This window comes from Paroedura picta, chromosome 14 (genome assembly GCF_049243985.1).
Source record: "Paroedura picta isolate Pp20150507F chromosome 14, Ppicta_v3.0, whole genome shotgun sequence".
Taxonomy (NCBI): Eukaryota; Metazoa; Chordata; class Lepidosauria; order Squamata; family Gekkonidae; genus Paroedura; species Paroedura picta.
In genome coordinates, this window is record NC_135382.1 from 19,019,634 (window position 1) to 19,038,064 (window position 18,431).

The 18,431-nt window shown below is 45.8% G+C and overlaps 1 protein-coding gene across 1 annotated transcript; it reads right to left on the reverse strand.

The window, feature by feature from the left end:
* Positions 1-5,763: 5,763 nt before the first annotated feature.
* NDUFA9 (NADH:ubiquinone oxidoreductase subunit A9) lies at positions 5,764-17,784 on the reverse strand. The gene is made up of 11 exons (XM_077309668.1): positions 17,611-17,784; positions 15,012-15,176; positions 14,476-14,573; positions 13,946-14,037; positions 13,033-13,174; positions 10,169-10,271; positions 9,661-9,728; positions 9,474-9,550; positions 8,297-8,392; positions 7,187-7,253; positions 5,764-6,034 (listed from the first exon to the last, which is right to left on the reverse strand). Exons 1-11 carry the CDS (start codon positions 17,669-17,671, stop codon positions 5,861-5,863), a joined length of 1,143 nt encoding a protein of 380 aa, XP_077165783.1. The 5' UTR covers positions 17,672-17,784; the 3' UTR covers positions 5,764-5,860.
* Positions 17,785-18,431: the final 647 nt, after the last annotated feature.

Here is an 18,431-nt window from a genome sequence, read left to right on the forward strand (position 1 = left end):
GATATTTTATTTTTCTTTTGTAATAATTTTTTTTTAATTAGCAGTAGGTTGGAAAAGTTACAAAGAGTTACAGGAATAAGGAGTTTTACAGATGTTTCGAATATTCATCCCAGTGTTTTCGAAAGTCTTCTATTAATTTAGCCTTTACCGCTAATACTAAAAGTTCCGTGCTCCATGAGTCCCTGTGGAGAGCCTACTGCTGCTTCCAGCCAGCGGAGGGGATAAGTCTTGCCACTGTTGTTACATGGACGAAGAATTCAGCATCCTGTTTGGACATGCCTCTGGGTATAATGCAGCGGTCCCCAACCTTTTTGTCACCGAGGACCAGTCAATGCTTGACAATTTTGCTGAGGCCCGGGGGGGGGGGTAGTCTTTTGCCGTGGGACGTCGCCACTGCAGCCTGAGCCCCTGCTCCACTTGCTTTCCTGCCAGTGCCCACTGGGGGGTGCTGCCAACAGCAGGTGCGCAGTGCCACACTGAGGGGGAGCCCCAGCCATGGAGGCTGCTGGAGAGCACCAAAGGTGAGCCAGTGGCAGAGTGGCAGGGCAGCCCCCCAAGGCAGCAGCCGGGGAGGAGGATGAGGAGGAGCTGTGGCCCAGTACCCACTGATCCACGGACTGACACCGGTCCCCGGACTGGGGGTTGGGGACCACTGGTATAATGCTTAACAACATGTATTTGGGGTCTAGTACAAACTTACACTTAAACACAGTTTGCAATTTGTCATGAACTTTAATCCAAAACTTTTTTTTAAATCATTTTTTTCTTCACGAAAGATATTTTCCTTCAACGAAGTCCGCTTAATGGGAGCAATCGATAAAACCTCACAGCCGGGGTGCTTTCAGGTGGTAGCAGGGCAGTTAAGATCCGTGGACTCCCTTGTCCTAGATGAGGCTACATTCCCCTGTACGGAGATTAAGCTTGCTGAGAACTTTCTAGACAGAAACACAAGTCTGTCAGGTGAATATACTTTGCTTGAACTTCCTCAGTTACACATAAAGCAAGCTCATGACTGGATTGGCTCGATGACCCCTGTTTATATTGACTCTACGCAGCACATGGATGCTTCATGCTGGCATAGAAATGGCTGGCAGGGACTCATGGGAATTGTTGTCCATGGACATCTGGAGGACCACAGGTTGACTACCCTTGCTATAGCCAGCCTGTGCCTTGGTGATAAATGCCTTGACTAAAACATCCTGATAAACTTTTCTGAAAACGTGGGTGACCTGATACATGGGTCAACCCTGGTTTGGACCTTACACTGTAGTTCTCACATTTATTATTTAGAAATGTTTCCTGACATGTAATTAGGGTTGCCAGCGGTGGGACGGTAATTCTGGAGACTGGGGGTGGAAGAGTGCCTGGGGAGGATATGACAAAAATTGAGTCCAATAGCACCTTTAAGACCAACAAAGATTTATTCAAGCTGTGAGCTTTCGAGTGCACACTCTTCCTCAGACAAAATAGGACAAGGATCATAAGTGTACAGATATAAGGCAAAAGTAAATTAGTCACAACCAAAACGGGTTCCTAGGTAAATTATATCCCATTTCCCCAAACGTCCTCAGTGATTGTGATCCTTCATAATGTTTTCACATATTAGTTATCACTTGGGCTCTCTGCTAATCAGACGTCATATGATGCCATATGACAATTCTTTGCTAAAACAGCTAATCAGTCCTATTGAGTTCAGTTGTAGGTCACAAAAACATTAGAGAAATAAAACTGTCCATGTTAGTAATTAATCGCTGGCACTTTCCCAGTTGTGAAAAGAAATGAAAAGAAACTAGTATGGTTTGGAGAGGAGAGGGACTTCAATGGGGCACAATGCTATAGTGTGTCCACTTCCCAAAGCAGCCCTTTTCTCCAGAGGAAACCTATCTCTGTTGCCTGGAGAGGAGTTGTAATTCCTAGAGATCTTCAGCAACAACCTGGAGGCTGGCAACCCTACATGTTAATGTCAAGAAACAGGTTGTCTGAGGATGCACTGTAAGAGCACAGGAACTTACTTTGTCCTAAGGAAAGGTTCAGAGACCAGTGTACAAGTTATTCGTTTTTATCAGTGGGTGCTGAAACGTTACAGGTTATCAGCAATGGAGATCAGGGGAACATACAAGATTAAACTGAAAGCCATTTCCTTGTTGTAAAATAGAAGGAGAAGATAAAGGAGCTGAGATGCAGTCAGAATCTAAGAAAGACGTTCAACACATTTGCGGGATCATGAAATCTTGGAAATGTATCTCGCATTTGCCCACAGGTGGGACTAGGATCTGGGAGAACACCCCAATTCAAATCCACATTGAGTCATGAAATCCCCTCCCTCTCACCTTCACAAACCTCACACATTGGTTATGAAGGTTAAATAAAGGGCGAACGATGCGTGCTGCTCTGAGAGGCAGGAAGAGCTGGTTTCGTGAAGGAATGGGGAATCCAACCCGGTTCTCCAGAATAGTCTGCCACTCCTAATCACCACACCACACTGAAGAGCATTCCCAGCCAACAGAGAAACGGGCTTCCTAGGTTTTGGAATCAGTCTTGCTGTAAGCTTGACCAGGGAGGGGGATTAAAAGAAAGTGTACTGCAGCGGTCAGAGACTAGAATCTGGGAGACCCAAGTCCAAATCCCTGTTCTGCCGTGCAAGTTTACCGGGTGACCATGGGCCAGTCACACACTCTCAGTCTAACCTACCTCACAAGGTTGTTATGAGGAGAGAATGGGGGAGATGAGAGCACTATTGCCTCTCTGGGAAGAAAGTCAGGATATAACTGAAGTACAATGAAGACATTGTCATACCGGTGGAAAATTTCGTCTTGTTCAGACTCACCTGAGCTATGGCTTTCAACTTGGCTTCCATCTGGGTATTACCTGAGGTGCAGACAATGGCACCCACCATGTTCACCTTAACACTGTTAAGTTTTACCTTCTGATTTCTGCACATCCAAGTGTTGTCACAAGCAAAGGAGAACACGGCAGGCTGGGGTGTCCTGGGCATGGGTATGCCTTATTTTTCCTCTTTATCAAACTTGGTTGCTTCCCAGCCACCCAGCTGATGTTCCCCCTTTTTTAAACAGGGAGTTCAAATCCATTCTAAAGAAAGCACCAAGAGGCTAAAAATAACATCTGCTTATTTAAAAAAATAAAACTCTGAAGGTCAAAATCTGCCACACAAGACATTGACAGAATGTGGCTTCCATCGGCAGGATCACCTTTCTCTCCTTGGTTCACTTAAGGCAACAGGAGCATGAATAAAATATGCGCACCTTGAATTGTCTTAACCTCCCCATGATTCATGTTCCACTTCTTTCTTGAGGTGATTCAGCGTCCCACAAAATTGTGATTCAGGCACTGACCTTACCCTGGCTTGGTGAACACCTCATACGAATGTTCCCAATTCAAAGTGAGAAGCATTTCAAAGGGTTTGTGTGTTTGCCCAACAGGGACACTCAGCATGGTAGCTGGTTGGCTGGCCGTTGCAAACACACCTTTGCAACTGGCTTGGGTCATATCTCCCCCTGGTCCTTACATGCACGCCTTCCATCAGAGAAATCGGCCTTGCTTCAGCAGTTGGTGAGGCTCATCATATTGGCAGATGCTCAGAACTTACAAGAGCAAACTACAGTGACCATGTGGCGGTGAGAAAATGTATAACTATCTTACAATTGAATGTGATTGGCAGCTATGAGGCCAGCCACACTCCTGCCCCCTTATGCTATCCTGTCTCAATTGTTTTGAACTGCATGTGGCACATTCTTTCAGCCTTTCACTACCAGACTTAGTTTCTAGGTCCCTGATCATCCATGTTGCACTCCTCAAAACCCACAGCACTTTGCCTATGTCCTTCCTTCCTTTCTCTGTGTAATCAATGAGTCTCATTCCCCCCAACCCATTACACCTACTTTAGATTTGTGGAGCAGACTACAGCTTCCCATTGAGTGCTCAGAATCATAGTGGCCTCCAGGCAGACATTCTTGTGGCCCAAGACTCATTGATACCCTCCCCCTTCTCCCAGTGGGAACCCAAAACAGCTTATGCAATTCCCCTCCGCTTTGTCCTCATGACAAGTATGTGAGACGCACAAGGCTGAGAATGTGAGGCTGGCCCAAGGTCACCCAGTAAGATTTCAGGGAGGTTCAGTCCTGCTCTTCTAGATGTGGGTCCAATGCTCTAAACCAGGATGGCCAAACTGTGGCTTTCTGGATGCCCATGGCAGGGGCTCACGGGAATTGTAGTCCGTGAACATCCGGAAAGCCAGTCTGGCCACCCCTGCTCTAAACACTACACTTACGGGCTCTTATTTTTTGTATGTTCCCCATGTGACAAGAGGATATCTTGCGCCAAACATACCCTAAACTTTATAACTGTTTGGAAATGTTTTATTTTAATTCTGCTCATGCTCAGAGGCTAGCATACAGCAGCCACGTGACAGGACAGTGGGGTTCCCAGCCTTGTTGAGTCCATGGGCCCTTTGGAATTTGAAGAAAAGAAGGGGTGTCGTAACCAAAAAAAAAAAAAAGCTGTCACAAAAGTGGGTGCAATCTAATGACAGGAGGAGGAGGAGGAGGAGAAGAAGAGTTGGTACTTATATGCTGCTTTTCACTACCTGAAGGAGTCTCAAAATGGCTTAGAGTCGCCTTCCCTTTCCTCTCCCCACAACAGACTGTGCAAGCGGACTGTGTTAAAGGGCAAAAAGCCCTCCACTATGCATTGTGAATGACCCAGATCAACTTCTATACCCCATTCATACCACCCACCCACCCCACACACACACACACTTAACAAATTTTTCCCTTCCCTACATAGCTAATTATGTTTATTTTTCTAGCTCTTGGCTTTCCAATCTTAGGAGTAAGAGGGTTCTCAAACTCAAGAAAACAGGAACACTCATGGTTAAGACATTGCCGCATCAACCCTCCTGCCCCTTGCAGAACTGGCCTGTAAGCTGTGACCTGCTTGTAAGCCACGCCCTACCCCACAATGCCCCAAATCTGCAAACTCCTTAGTGTTACATAAATAAAAACTCCCTCTAAGGCACCATCTACTTATGCAGCAGTAAAACAAGCCCTTCTGCCATAACAAACAACTGGTTTGGGGCCAGGAATGGAGGGTGAGGAAATGCTCCCCCTGCAGGACAGCATGAAGGGGGAGTTGGAAGTCTGCAGCAAGAGAAGGGAAATCAATGAAAACTGGAACCCCCACACCTCACTCCATCAGCAGAGACATTTATCAGGACCCAACCCACTCCTGGCCTAGAATCTCTAGGATGAAGGGTGTCCATATCACGATTTGTGTTAACAGCCGTACGGCACCTAAGGACTTGGTTCTGGTGTGCTCCACATTGCTGGGAAGGCTCTAAAGATGAGGATGGGGGGAAATGGAGCAATTCTGCACTCTACTGGTAATGGTGCCGTGACTTCTAATGGGAGAAAGTGACCGTGCTGAAACCTGGCCCAAGAGTTTGGCTTGGGGTGGGGAGATTCGGGCTCAGCTATAAAAGGCTGCTCAGTGAATCTGGGCAAGTCATGTGGTTGCTGCCTATCCCACCGTGCGCTGACACAGTGTGGGCAGCCAACCTCCTTGGACATCTCCCCAAATTCTAAGTGATAATTAAAAAACTGAAAACGCAAGGCAAATCAAAATCTTAACAGCATGCGAGGACAGTGGAAATTCACCTTGGACAGGAACCCTGTCACAGTTTAAGAACAAACAAGCCACAGCCTCTCTCTGTCATTTTGAAAATCCTAAAGCAAACAGTACACAAGGAAGGTTTCAGGGTGGATTTCAACTTCTGTTATGTACAGATTCTCAAACAAACAAGCCCCATGTTAAGTCCAGGCGGCCAAGCCGCAGAAGTCAACGGCTACATGTTGGTAACAGGCTTGGCTGGTTTTGCTTCCTCGATCTCAGCTTCCAGCCAGCGGAACGTGCGATGACGGCGAAGGACTTCTATGGCTTTCTGCTCTACAGGAGTGGCGGGGATGCCCAGGTCCTCTAAGCCAGGGAGATCAGGGAACCTCATGTCTGTGGTATGGAACTGGAAAGATAAAAGGTAAAGGTAAAGGTATCTCCTGTGCAAGCACCGAGTCATGTCTGACCCTTGGGGTGACGCCCTCCAGCGTTTTCATGGCAGACTCAATACGGGGTGGTTTGCCAGTGCCTTCCCCAGTCATTACCGTTTACCCCCCAGCAAGCTAGGTACTCATTTTACCGACCTCGGAAGGATGGAAGGCTGAGTCAACCTTGAGCCGGCTGCTGGGATTGAACTCCCAGCCTCATGGGCAAAGCTTTCAGACGGCTGCCTTACCACTCTGCGCCACAAGAGGCTCTTGGAAAGATACAGGAGATTAAAGATTATCTATCTATCCATCTATCCATCTATCCATCCATCCATCCATCTATCCATCTATCCATCTATCCATCTATCTATGGAAGCTCATCTGACATCGCTTTGCAACTCAAAGCACTTTAATTAAGGGCGACGTCAGTCCTACCCCATCAAAACTATTCTGAAGGTGCCCCCGACTATTGCTTATTTAACTAAGTAAAGAAATATTGAAAATCTTTGCAAGCTTCCTTGACATTTTTTGTTTTTAGGCAGAGTGGTTTGGCTTCCCGCTTCCATTAGCCTTTGGTACTCTCTCGGGAATAAATGCACAGTGAACCCCTGGGATTTCATCCCAGGCAAATCAGCACTAGATTGAATGGGTAGGCAGGACGATCCGGACTTTCTCACCCACATTGGGGCCCCCACAGCTTTGCTGCCATCTTTCCAAAATCATCATAGCAAAACAGGTCATGAAAACTTGCGTGCCGAAAAGTACCTTGTGACGGTACTACAATGCTGGAGGAAGTGAGGGAAGACTCCCATCTCCCAAGAGCACCCAAGCCAGAGCACGCGCGCCCTGTACATAGGATCATAAAGTCACACTGGTAGAACAAACCCGGGGTTTTTTTCCCCAGTGGTGACCATGTCAAACATCTGGCACCAAAACGGTGCAAGATAAACTCCATCGCCCCTCTAATAAGTCTACTTTAAGCTGAGGTATTTGAAGCTGCCCAGGCCATCCTAAATAAAGCAGGAACTCTATGGCATTAATACTCAGGGGTGCTAAAACACATCAGTTTTTTCAGCCTTGACCAGTCAGAAAGAACATGTGTGAATCATCAACTGCGGACCAACACCTACCCGATCCACTTTGTCTCTGCTTGTCCATGGTTCAAAGGGGTTTATCTCGAAGAATCTGGCACATAAGCTGTAATCCAAAGCAGTAAAAGGAGACCAATCACAATTAAGAGCTTTGATGACTCCCTCCCTTGAGAAGCAGGGGAAGTGCAGAGGGGACTTTAGGATGCTTTGGGCTGATCCTGCGTTGAGCAGGGGGCTGGACTAGATGGCCTGTATGGCCCCTTCCAACTCTTCTGTGATTGCAGGACCATCAGGCTGCAGCATCAAGCAAGATGAAGGAAAGCGGAGGCTAGCAACAGGATCTCACAGTGTCCTTGCCTGGGGGCGAGAGGGGGGATCTGCAGGAGGTCCTTTTCTCAAAACAGGTTAGACAGAGAGGGCAAAATTCTTTCACAAACTTTCTTTTGCTACCGTTCTTGTTTAAAGGTAAAGGTAAAGGTATCCCCTGTGCAAGCACCGAGTCATGTCTGACCCTTGGGGTGACGCCCTCTAGCGTTTTCATGGCAGACTCAATACGGGGTGGTTTGCCAGTGCCTTCCCCAGTCATGACCGTTTACCCCCCAGCAAGCTGGGTACTCATTTTACCGACCTCGGAAGGATGGAAGGCTGAGTCAACCTTGAGCCGGCTGCTGGGATTGAACTCCCAGCCTTATGGGCAAAGCTTTCAGGCGGCTGCCTTACCACTCTGCGCCACAAGAGGCTCATCCGTTCTTGTTTAGGACCCGAATAAAGACTCAGCTTTAGAAACGCATCCCCGCTTACAAAGGGCCATCCTCACAGTTAGGATATAGCCCATGTTACATTGATTGACTGATTCAATTTATATACCACGCATCACACGTTCTCAGGACATGTTCTGAGAACATGTCTCAGGGAGAGCGAACATGGCAGAGAACATGAGAGGTCCCACCTGGAAAGAAAAGCAAGGTATGGGTATCTAAGTATATTAAAATGGCAATGATATGTTACTCGTGTTCCAGATGCTCCAATTACAGTGAAATTTAAAGACCTCTTACCCTAGTTCTGACTGTACCATGTAACTGTAGCATCTGAATCAAGGTCCTATGATTGATTTGACTGACAAAAGAAAGAGAGAGTGACTATACTTACTGATATAGAGGCCGAGGCAGTGGATATGGGAGGAAATTTCTGTGAAGAACCGCATAAAGATAAGCCACCAGATCATAAAGTAAATATCTATGTGGGCTGCAGGGGGGAAAGGCAAAGTATTAGTTCAGTCAAGCTGTGTCTCCTGCAGCCTGCATACTGAATAATGGGAATGCACGGCTGCAATATGGGTAAGAAGCTTAGGAAGGTACATGTGAACTCCATTTTAAAAGGGGGAAATCATACATGATCTGGCCGTATACATGATCTGGCCGTACAACGATATAGGCTAGATATCAGGAAAAAAATTTCACAGTCAGAGTAGTTCAGCAGTGGAATAGGCTGCCTAAGGAGGTGGTGAGCTCCCCCTCACTGGCAGTCTTCAAGCAAAGGTTGGATACACACTTTAGGATGCTTTGGGCTGATCCTGCATTGAGCAGGGGGTTGGACTAGATGGCCTGTATGGCCCCTTCCAACTTTATGATTCTGTGATTCTGTGATCTCCTCTTTAGGAAGAGATTTTGAGAGACAAATGGAAACCAGAACACAATTAAAGCATATTCATGCCACAGTACTTGCTCAGTCTAGTGGTTAGGAGTGCAGACTTCTAATCTGGCGAGCCGGGTTTGATTCCCCACTCCTCCACATGCAACCAACTGGGTGACCTTGGGGTTGTGCAGCACTGATAAAGCTGTTCTGACCGAGCAGTAATATCAGGGCTCTCTCGGCCTCACCCACCCCACAGGGTGTCTGTTGTGGGGAGAGGAAAGGGAAGGCGAATGCAAGCTGCTTTGAGGCTCCTTCGGGTAGAGAAAAGCAGCATAGAAGAACCAACTCTTCTTCTTCTATATCCCAGTCACACAAGTTCTTGATGATGGATAGAAAATGCCTCCAATTGCAAAGTGAAGAGTACCTGTGGCATGAAAACTCAATGCTTCAGGAGCAGCAAAGTGGGCCTGCTATAAGGATGGTTACTGTAAATGTGCAATGGTGAAAGCTTGTAACCCTCAAGTGAGCATGGAAAGAATCAAAGGTGCACAGGAAGCTGAAGACCAAAAGGTCTATTCCTCTCTCCCTCACACACACACACACACAATCTGTAGCACTGTAATACTGCAGTATTGATCAGAGACACCAGACCGAGAGGGTTTTGTGGCTTATGGTTAAAAGACTAACCTACCCAGTCAATGCATAACTTTTGCCTTTAGCATCAGGTTCCTTAATGGCGTTCATTATTGCCTTGGCTACATCAACCACCTGTGGGTTAAAAAGTTCAAGAATAAACAATAGTATAAACTGTAAGGTTTGTTTTTTTTTTTTTTTAAATTCACACCCTCTAGAACAGACATTTTTGCCTAAATACCTACATAGATAGGCTGTTTCACTGTTTTCTTGCCAAAGGAAATGAGTGGCACACCGAAAAACCAGCGCATGTCTAGAGAGAGATGGATAAGTTACTCGGAGAATGCAAAGGTGTCTATCAAGGATCAAAGAAAAACTGCATGGAGGGATGCTTTCAGCAAAACACACAACCACCCCTTAAAACAGGGGTAGTCAAACTGCAGCCCACCAGATGTCCATGGACTACAATTCCCATGAGCCCCTGCCAGCATCTGCTGGCAGGGGCTCATGGGAATTGTAGTCCGTGGACATCTGGAGGGCCGCAGTTTGACTACCCCTGCCTTAAAACATCGACTTGAGAATCAACTGTGTTTTAAAAAGCAAGTCAATAAAAGAGCCTGCTCAGAAAGCAGGAAATGCCTATATCCGGCAGAAAGGAGGGGAAAACCCTGCAGAATGGCCAGAAATGGCTAGATTTTTGGCATGTTGACCCAAATACATTTAATTAATAAATAATGAAGCTTAAGTGCATACTTGCATAGTGGTTGAAAAAACAATCCTCTCTTCCAAACATTTCAGAAGGCTTCAAGATGATCGCATCAGGAAATTCTTCCCGCACGACCTTTTCTCCAAGGGCCTGTGATGACGGCATAGATAGAAAACGAACGTAGTGTTAATATTTTGCCAGATGATGTTTCACCTTATCCTCTACACATACAGCTAACAAGCAGCTTGTTTCTTGATTTTATCACTCCACAAACTGCTACACAATATTCCACCCTACACTAGGACTAACCGCATCTAATAACAGAAGGTAACACACCCGCAAAAGGAGACCACGCCGGGGCCTTTTAGAACAGAATCTGAAGATCAAGGCTATCAAAAAGCATGCAAAAAAAGGGGCCTATAGTTAAGTACATACTGAATCATCAGTGATATATACTGAATCATCAATGATATATACTAGTTCAAATCAAGCTTCCTTTTTTTGGGGGGGGGGGATCTATAAGCCAACCTGAAGATATGGAAGATATATTCGTTTTCAATTCGTCAGGACTTTAGGTTTTAATAGTCTTTTCTAATTATTGCTTCCAAATCCTAACCTGTTTCAAACGTTTTTCATAATTTTATACATGCCGTGGGAAGAAGGTTAAATTGTAAAAATAATTATAGGGGAAATCTCCATTAGCTATCACTTATACCCATAATTTGCCTTCTTCTCCAGCCCGCGTGGTGTAGTGACTGGGAGCTAGCATGGCATAGTGGTTAAAGAGCAGTGAACTCTAATCTGGAGAACTGGGTTTGATTCTTCACTCCTCCATATGCAGCCAGTTGTGCAAGGCACAGTTCTCTTAAAGAACAGGGTGTCTGCTGTGGGGAGAGGAAGGTCTTTGGGTTTGTAAGCTGCTTTGGGACTCCTTCAGGTAGTGAAAAGTGGCGTATTAAAAAAAATCTCTTCTTCTTCCCACTTTCTCACATAACAAGCTGCATGTCTATTTAATTAAACATTAGAGCTAGTAACATCTACAGGGAGCCCATTCCACAAAGTGAGAGCTATGATGAAAAAGGCCCTGGTTGATATTAAGCTGGCTACTTTGACTGAAGGTGCAGCCAGGAGGTGCCTGAAGATTGTAACTGCTGCACAACACTGGTTCCCAACCTTTCCATGGGGGTATGATGACCCCCAAGGGTAATTCTTTGGCAAATTATGACCCTGGCTACCAGATGTTTTTGTGAAACCAACAAACATTACAGAAAGGATGCCACTGTTGCCACAGGGTGCCACAAGCAAGTGACATCCTGATGCACACAACCTTTGAGTATGGAAGTCCCAACCTGTGACCACCCTCTCCTTCTCCTTCACTCTCCAATCCCCCCAAAGATTCTACGAAACCTACATCAGGACATGCCTTACTTGATCAACATATATACGCAGTAAAGGAACAAGCAGCAACGAATGGATGACATGGATGATGCAGTTTCCGGGGTCAGCTGTTACAGACGGCTGGCCGACAATCTACGTTCAGAGGTTTGTGACCCATTTTTTGGGTCCTGACCCACAGACTAAGAAACACTGGTATACAAAAACGTATTGGGTGGAGAGGGCCTTTTAGATATTTGGGTCCTTCCTAGATGTTATTTAAGCCGTGATTTATAGACAGAAGGTGAAATGTTTTATATATTTCTTGTCTGATGTCCATGTATTGGGCAGAAAAGGACTGAAGACTTCCAGATGTTTAAAGCTGTCTTTGGTCATGAGCTCACTCATTTTGAGTGAGTCTCATCTGGGGCCAGTAGACACTGTAGATCAGGAAGCACTATCCATGTAGAATTCTGTATCTGGAAAAAAAATCCAACATTCTGAACATGACAGCTTTTGTATCCAGCCCTAATGGTTAAAGTCCTAGCCCTTTCTCCTTTACCAAACAGTTCCACATTTGAAAACGTTTGAGTTGGTAGAATGGCACACAACACATGTAGCTTACTCAAGAATGCCTAATACTTCTTGATTAGGATGCTTCCCCCCACTCCCGAACAGAACATGCATATCCTTGAATGTGTCTTTGATCATGGACAAGGTGAAAGAGTCGTTCCACTGGGGATTCTCTTCTGATAAATATGCAAGAAAAAGACAGCCAGAAAACAAACCAATAGGGCAACAGAGAGCAAGGACACCAGGAGGTGGGAAAAGAGAGCTGTTTCCATCCTCAGGATATGACGGGGGGGGGGGGGGGAGGCTTACAAGTACTTCAGAATAAAGCTGTATCCTTAGTAAAAGGCGAAAGATTTATGCGATCTGAAGAGAAACCAGAGTATATAAAGCTGTATCAGCTACCAGCGTATCTCTGGTTCACAAGAAGCTATCACCATGCTACTCAATGATGTGCCAAAAACAGGAAACAGTGACAGGAAAAACTACCTTCAAAAGTTTGGTTAGTGTTTTTTCATCATTATCATTATCCTATCCAGAAAAAGAAACTCATACACTCCCCACCTATTTCTTAGGCCGTGCCTGCAAAAGGGGACCCACACGCTTAAAAACACGCTGTAAAGAAGTTTTAACGGGACACTGCTACCGAGGCACAATTACCATGCACGTTCACCCGCAAATGCCTCCTTCAAACCTCAAAACAGGGACATGGCCCTATCTCACTCCAGCATGCCAAGCAACCTGTTGGGAAAGGAGAAGGTTGGGTGTGACAGTCCTGTGATCTTGGCATTTTATATTCAAGCCGGGAACGCAAAAGTTGAGCTTTAAAACAATATAAAAATTTAAATAATTATTTATTAAAGCCGGGGCAGAGAAAACAAAAGGACACAAGACTAAGATTCTGTCCTGATATCCTGGAAAGAAGCTGCAAAGCAGCAACACCTGAAAACAGGACTCCGTCACCTACTTTATTCCGGAGATATTTGGAAGGGCTACTCAAGTCTGCATTCAGGTGAGACACGTGGATGAGTTTTTCTACACCAGCTTCTCGGGAAAGCCTGGCAATATCCCTGGGGATGTTAACGAAGACGTCTTCAAAACTGAAGTTTCTGAAAGAAGGGTGGGGGGAATGATTACAGGTACACCAGAAATCACTGAAAAACATCATATGACATCCACGCCAGTGCAGTGTAACAGACATCCACACCAATGCAGGGTAACAGTGGGAGGCAGCAGAACAGATCTCGGCTGCTTTCATTAGGTCGGCCCTAATTAACTTTGCTAAGCCAGCCTCAAAGCGTCAGCCAAATGAACATTGTATGGGGATAGGAAGACTCTCCTGCCTTCAAAAAGGACATGGACAAAATCGAGAGGGTGCAGAGGAGAGTGACAAGGATGATCTTGAACTCTTAAATTCTTTTTCTATTATTTTTCTGTATTGTACCATTGTTTACAGGTTTTCATTGATTCAATTAGTAACTTTTTGTATTATTTCTTTTATTTAATCTTGGGGGGAGGGGGGGATTGCCCTTAACGATAATAAGGAAACTAAAGCGGGTGCTCCACCTGCAAATTCCCTCCAGCATGGAAACTGTAAGAACCGCAAGCTCCTCTCTTCATCTTAAGGCTATTTGACCCTGGAATCTCACACTCTCACACGGGGGGGGGGGGAGGGGGGGAGAGCTAATGGGTTAAGAGAGGGAAAGATGGGGGAAAGTCACAAAAATATGCGAAGTGTGAATTTTTTCTTTAAATAGCAAGACTAGTGATGTACTAAAGCCTTATCCCCGCTACTGAAAAGCCCTTTTCATGGGACCTCAGTTTCTCCTTTATCAATGTGAAGGCCATCCCAGCATATCTAAGAGAACGAAGACAGATACCTCGTTTCCCATTCTCTGCCAACAAGGTTGATGACAACGTTGCTGTGTTCAAGGGCTCTTCGGGTAGAATCTTGGTCACGTGCATCCCATTCCTGGTGACCACAGCACAAACCACATGAGAAATTAAAGGACGCAAAAAACATACAGACACCGACAATGATTTTACAAAACCGTTTGTTACTTCAAGCCAGTTTGTGTTTATGGCGTCAGCAAATAAGCCATAGCAACAATTCCTATATGACATTCACATTCTATATGACGAAGTACTATCCCTTCTACATATGCAGAGATGACATCAGGTCTACACGAAAGACTACTTTTTGATGCATGTTATCCAAATAGAATACAACTGAGCCTTCTTTTGCCTTTGAATCCACCAGCACTGCAAAAATGGACACACCAAGTATTTCTCTCTAAAAAAAAAAAAAAGACTAGGGATTTCCGGTCCACATCCCAGTGGTTGAGCCAAAGGGTCATAAGTCAGCTGTGAGTTGACAGCACTTTCCACCACCAAACACCAGAAAACCTACCATGAACAGAAGCTGTCCAAGATCACCCATGGGCCGTAAGTATATCGTGTCATACGGATCACAGCGATAAGGAATGATAACCTGGGAGCCAATCCGCCCTAAAATGTTCAGAAAAGGTGTTTTTTTTTTTTTAAGTAGAGCTGCAATATAAGACTGTGAGGAAGAGTATCTAGTTCTCACAAGAGGTGACCATGCAATTTTTTTTACAGTGAGCATTTTTTACATTCACAAGTTCCACTCGGCATGACAGGCATTATTTCATTTTTTTGTTGTACAGCAATGGGTTGGGCTCCTACAAATCCAAATATACCTCCCCATCTTGGCCAACTGAGGCCCAGGCACTGATTTATCACTTCATCCTCTTCCAACCCCTGTTGGAACAAAGCAGTAAGTGTGAACCATGGATTGGTTCTGGACGAGGTTTTGGAAACCTGTTCTGGACGAGGTTTTGGAAACCTGCTGTAAGTTACTCTAAATCTCAACAGAAACCACCATATTTCAGATTTATTCATTTTTGCCAAGCCCCCAAACATTACCCAGGCGTCCAACGACATATCGACCCAGGAATCCTGTGGCCCCAAAGACTGTGGCCACAATGCCACTGACAGATGAACGCCCACTCTTGCCATGAGGAATCACGGAGTAATGAACTTCACGCTGCTGCTGTAGAAGAGGAGATGTTGATGCAGAAATGCCACTGCCTGAAACACAAGAAAACAGGACACTGAGAAATGGGTTGCTGCCACATGATTATCCAAGGGATTCAGGGGACCAATCCCATTTCATCCCCAAAACAATCTTAGGAGGTTCCCTTAGGTAAGAAAAAGAATACACTAGGCATTTAATATTGCTCAAAATAGCTACTCAACAGCTAAAGTGGTAAATGTTGACTAGCATAGTTTCCCAAAGCTAGCCCAAGGGCCTGGTGGCCAAACATTACATGGACCCAAGAAATCCTTACACAGGCTTTGGCTGTCCTAATGGATGACTCCATGATGGAATGCAAGCCAGGAGCCCTGCCTAACAATAGGGGAGGAAGCAGCTGTAATCATCCATCCATCAGACCCATCAGAGACTGTGTTTTCTATCTGATTCAGAATAGGGAAGACTTCAGTAATCCACTAATCATGTTCTGACCTCTTCCTGGTAGAGTTCAAAGCATTGACAAGGGCACAGAATTCATAGTCTACCCTAAGCAGTCAATAGATCAAGATGAATTTACAAAGAGTCTTCAGGAGGTTAATGTCAAGATGGCTAGTGCTAGTCAATCTCTGGAATTTGTTGAAAACTTCAGAGGCTGGAATAATCAATCCTAGATCCTTCTCATAGAATAATTAAGGACTCTGAAGCATCTTTTACAACTCAAATTGCAAGAAGACTGGATTTTGTCACTGGCTTATGAAAAAAAAAAGATGCAGACCATTCCCTACAACAGTTTGTGGATACCAGTGCATTTCTAAGTCTGAACACTCTTAAGCTAAGTATGATGGATGAACTAGATTTTCTTGTGCTTTACTTTCACATGCAACAGAATAATATTACTAAAATAAATACATTCTATATTTGAAAAAAAACCAGTGGGGTTCCTGGCAACCAGGAGCAAGCAGAGCCAGTTCCACCAGCTCTGCCAACACCGTAGGAGCAACCTGACACAGTCCTTCACTGGCAACAAAGAGTGGGTATCACTTCAAGTTGCCAGTTATTATCCCACAGAGTATGAGCTTGGATGCCAACCCTGACATAGGAGATTCCTAGAGATTATGGGGTAGTGGCTGGGAAAAGTGAAGTATGAGGAAGGGAGGGAGTAAAGTACAGATGCGATACCATACAATCCAGCCTCTGAAGCTGCGTTTCACACCAGGGGAACTGATACACATAGTCTGGAGATCAATTGGAATTCCAGGAGAATTCCAGGCCCCACCTGGAGTATAGCAATCCTAGCCAAAGCAGCTACTGCAGCGCCCCAATGCTAGTGGCTTGCCCCTAGCTCCTTTTAACTTCCCTGATGAAAACAGCCAGGATTTGCTGGGATACCCCAAAGCCAAGGAGAGCAGTAGAGCTGCTAATTCTTTTAAGGGGAGACAACATTGTAATGGGCAGGCACAGCAATTTCACTCTTTTCCTTGCATGGCAAGCTGTGTTTCACACAACTATGGCAAACAAAGCTTGTCCTTTTGGCCACCTTGCAAGATACTACACGGGTCATACCTGGAGACTTTGGCGGTGGAACTGGGAATGTGCATGGAGAGACTTCAGGGGAGTACAATGCTACAGAGTCCATCCTCTAGACAGGGGTAGTCAACCTGTGGTCCTCCAGATGTTCATGGACTACAATTCCCATGAGCCCCTGCCAGCAAACACTGGCAGGGGCTCGTGGGAATTGTAGTCCATGAACATCTGGAGGACCACAGGTTGACTACTCCTGCTCTAGAGCAGCTGTTTTTTTCCAGGGAATTGATCTCTGTCATCTGGCGTATTAGGAGATCCTCAGGTCCCCCCTGCGACTGGCATCCCCAGGCAAACCCTGGTCATCTTTCTCATTGCCCAACGTGGAAGTTATACCAGTTGGGGAAAATATCATATCACGAATGGGTCTTGCTAGGCAATTAGAACTTTTGAATCATTTAACCCAGGGGTAGTCAACCTGAGGTCCTCCAGATGTTCATGGACTACAATTCCCATAAGCCCCTGCCAGCAAACGCTGGCAGAAGCTCATGGGAATTGTAGTCCATGGACATCTGGAGGACCACAGGTTGACTATCCCTTATTTAACCAACGTACTTTAACCATCGTGTATTTGAAGAGGGGAATACCAGGGGAACTGATCTCTGCCGCATGGAGAGGAGCTGCAATTCCGGAGGATCCCCAGGCCCCACCTGGAGGCTGGCACCTGCTGATCGCTTAACTGTCGCACGACGAAGCATCGTGACCGATCTCGAGAATTTTAGAAAATGCCCGCTGGAGGCTACTCCAGGCATGCGAGAGATCCAGGGAACAAGCCTCGGCGACCTTCCCCACTCCCTGCGCGCTCCGACTCCACGGCACACGGCGCCCCCCGCCTCGCTTCCCAAGCGCCGGGCACGATCCTCCCCGCAGCCTAACCCAGGGAAAGACGGCAAGCCCAACTGGTCCTACCAGCTCTGGGCAACAGCAGGAGTCGGCAGGGGACCCTATAACAGCGCACAGAGGCCGCCATCTTGTCCCAACCTCTACATCCAAAAGTGTCACGGGCTACGAGTGCCGACAGAGGACAAAAATCTCTCCTGGGGAAAAAAACTGAAACATATAGTACGCATGCGCGGGAAAGGTGATGGGCGGAGTCACGGAAGAGTCCTTTTTCTTCTCAAGGAGAGTCGGCAGCTCCGCCCAGAGGCGGGAAGGGGCGGGGTTAGGACTGGAAGCAGTGTGGCTGTAAACAAAGAGCGAGGGGAGCCGCTATGCGCATTAAAGTCGCCCCTGGGGTTCATTAGTGGCAGCCCCAAGTAAGCACGAGAGTTATGGCAGGTGGAAGACTTATTTATTCCTTGGCTTTGTATACCGCCTCTCCCTGCAAGCAGGCTCGGGGCGGTTCACAGCAGAAAACCAAGCATCAACCAGACATCAGTAATCAGTAAAACACCTATAAAACCAGAAACTTTCCCTTACCCATCTCCGTCCACCCATGTTGCAGATGGGTTCCTTTGTACTATTTTGTTCCAGGTGGCTTCTTCCTTTGCAGAACAAAGTTTGAGGCCACTGGCACCTTTAAGGCCAACAAAGTTTTATTCAAGGTATAAGTTTTTGTGTACATGCACACTTTGTCAGACAAGGAAAGCTTATATTTTTTTTAATAATTTTTTTTCTATTTTTCAAATGGTTGAAGAAAGTTTAGAGATACTTTAGATATTCGTCCCAATGTTTTTGAAATTCTGACAGTCTATGGTTGACCAAGTCTGTTAATTTAGCCATTGCTGCTA

What these genes read in the sequence shown, in the direction of transcription:
- NDUFA9 (XM_077309668.1), bottom strand. Translation starts at nt 17,671, where the DNA reads ATGGCGGCCTCTGTGCGCTGTTATAGGGTCCCCTGCCGACTCCTGCTG. An exon ending in ATATGTCGTTGGACGCCTGG is followed by an intron (nt 14,574 to 15,011) that starts GTAATGTTTGGG and finishes TGAACATTTTAG; the next exon opens with GGCGGATTGGCTCCCAGGTT. An exon ending in CTGCCTCGGCCTCTATATCA is followed by an intron (nt 7,254 to 8,296) that starts GTAAGTATAGTC and finishes TTTGGATTACAG; the next exon opens with CTTATGTGCCAGATTCTTCG.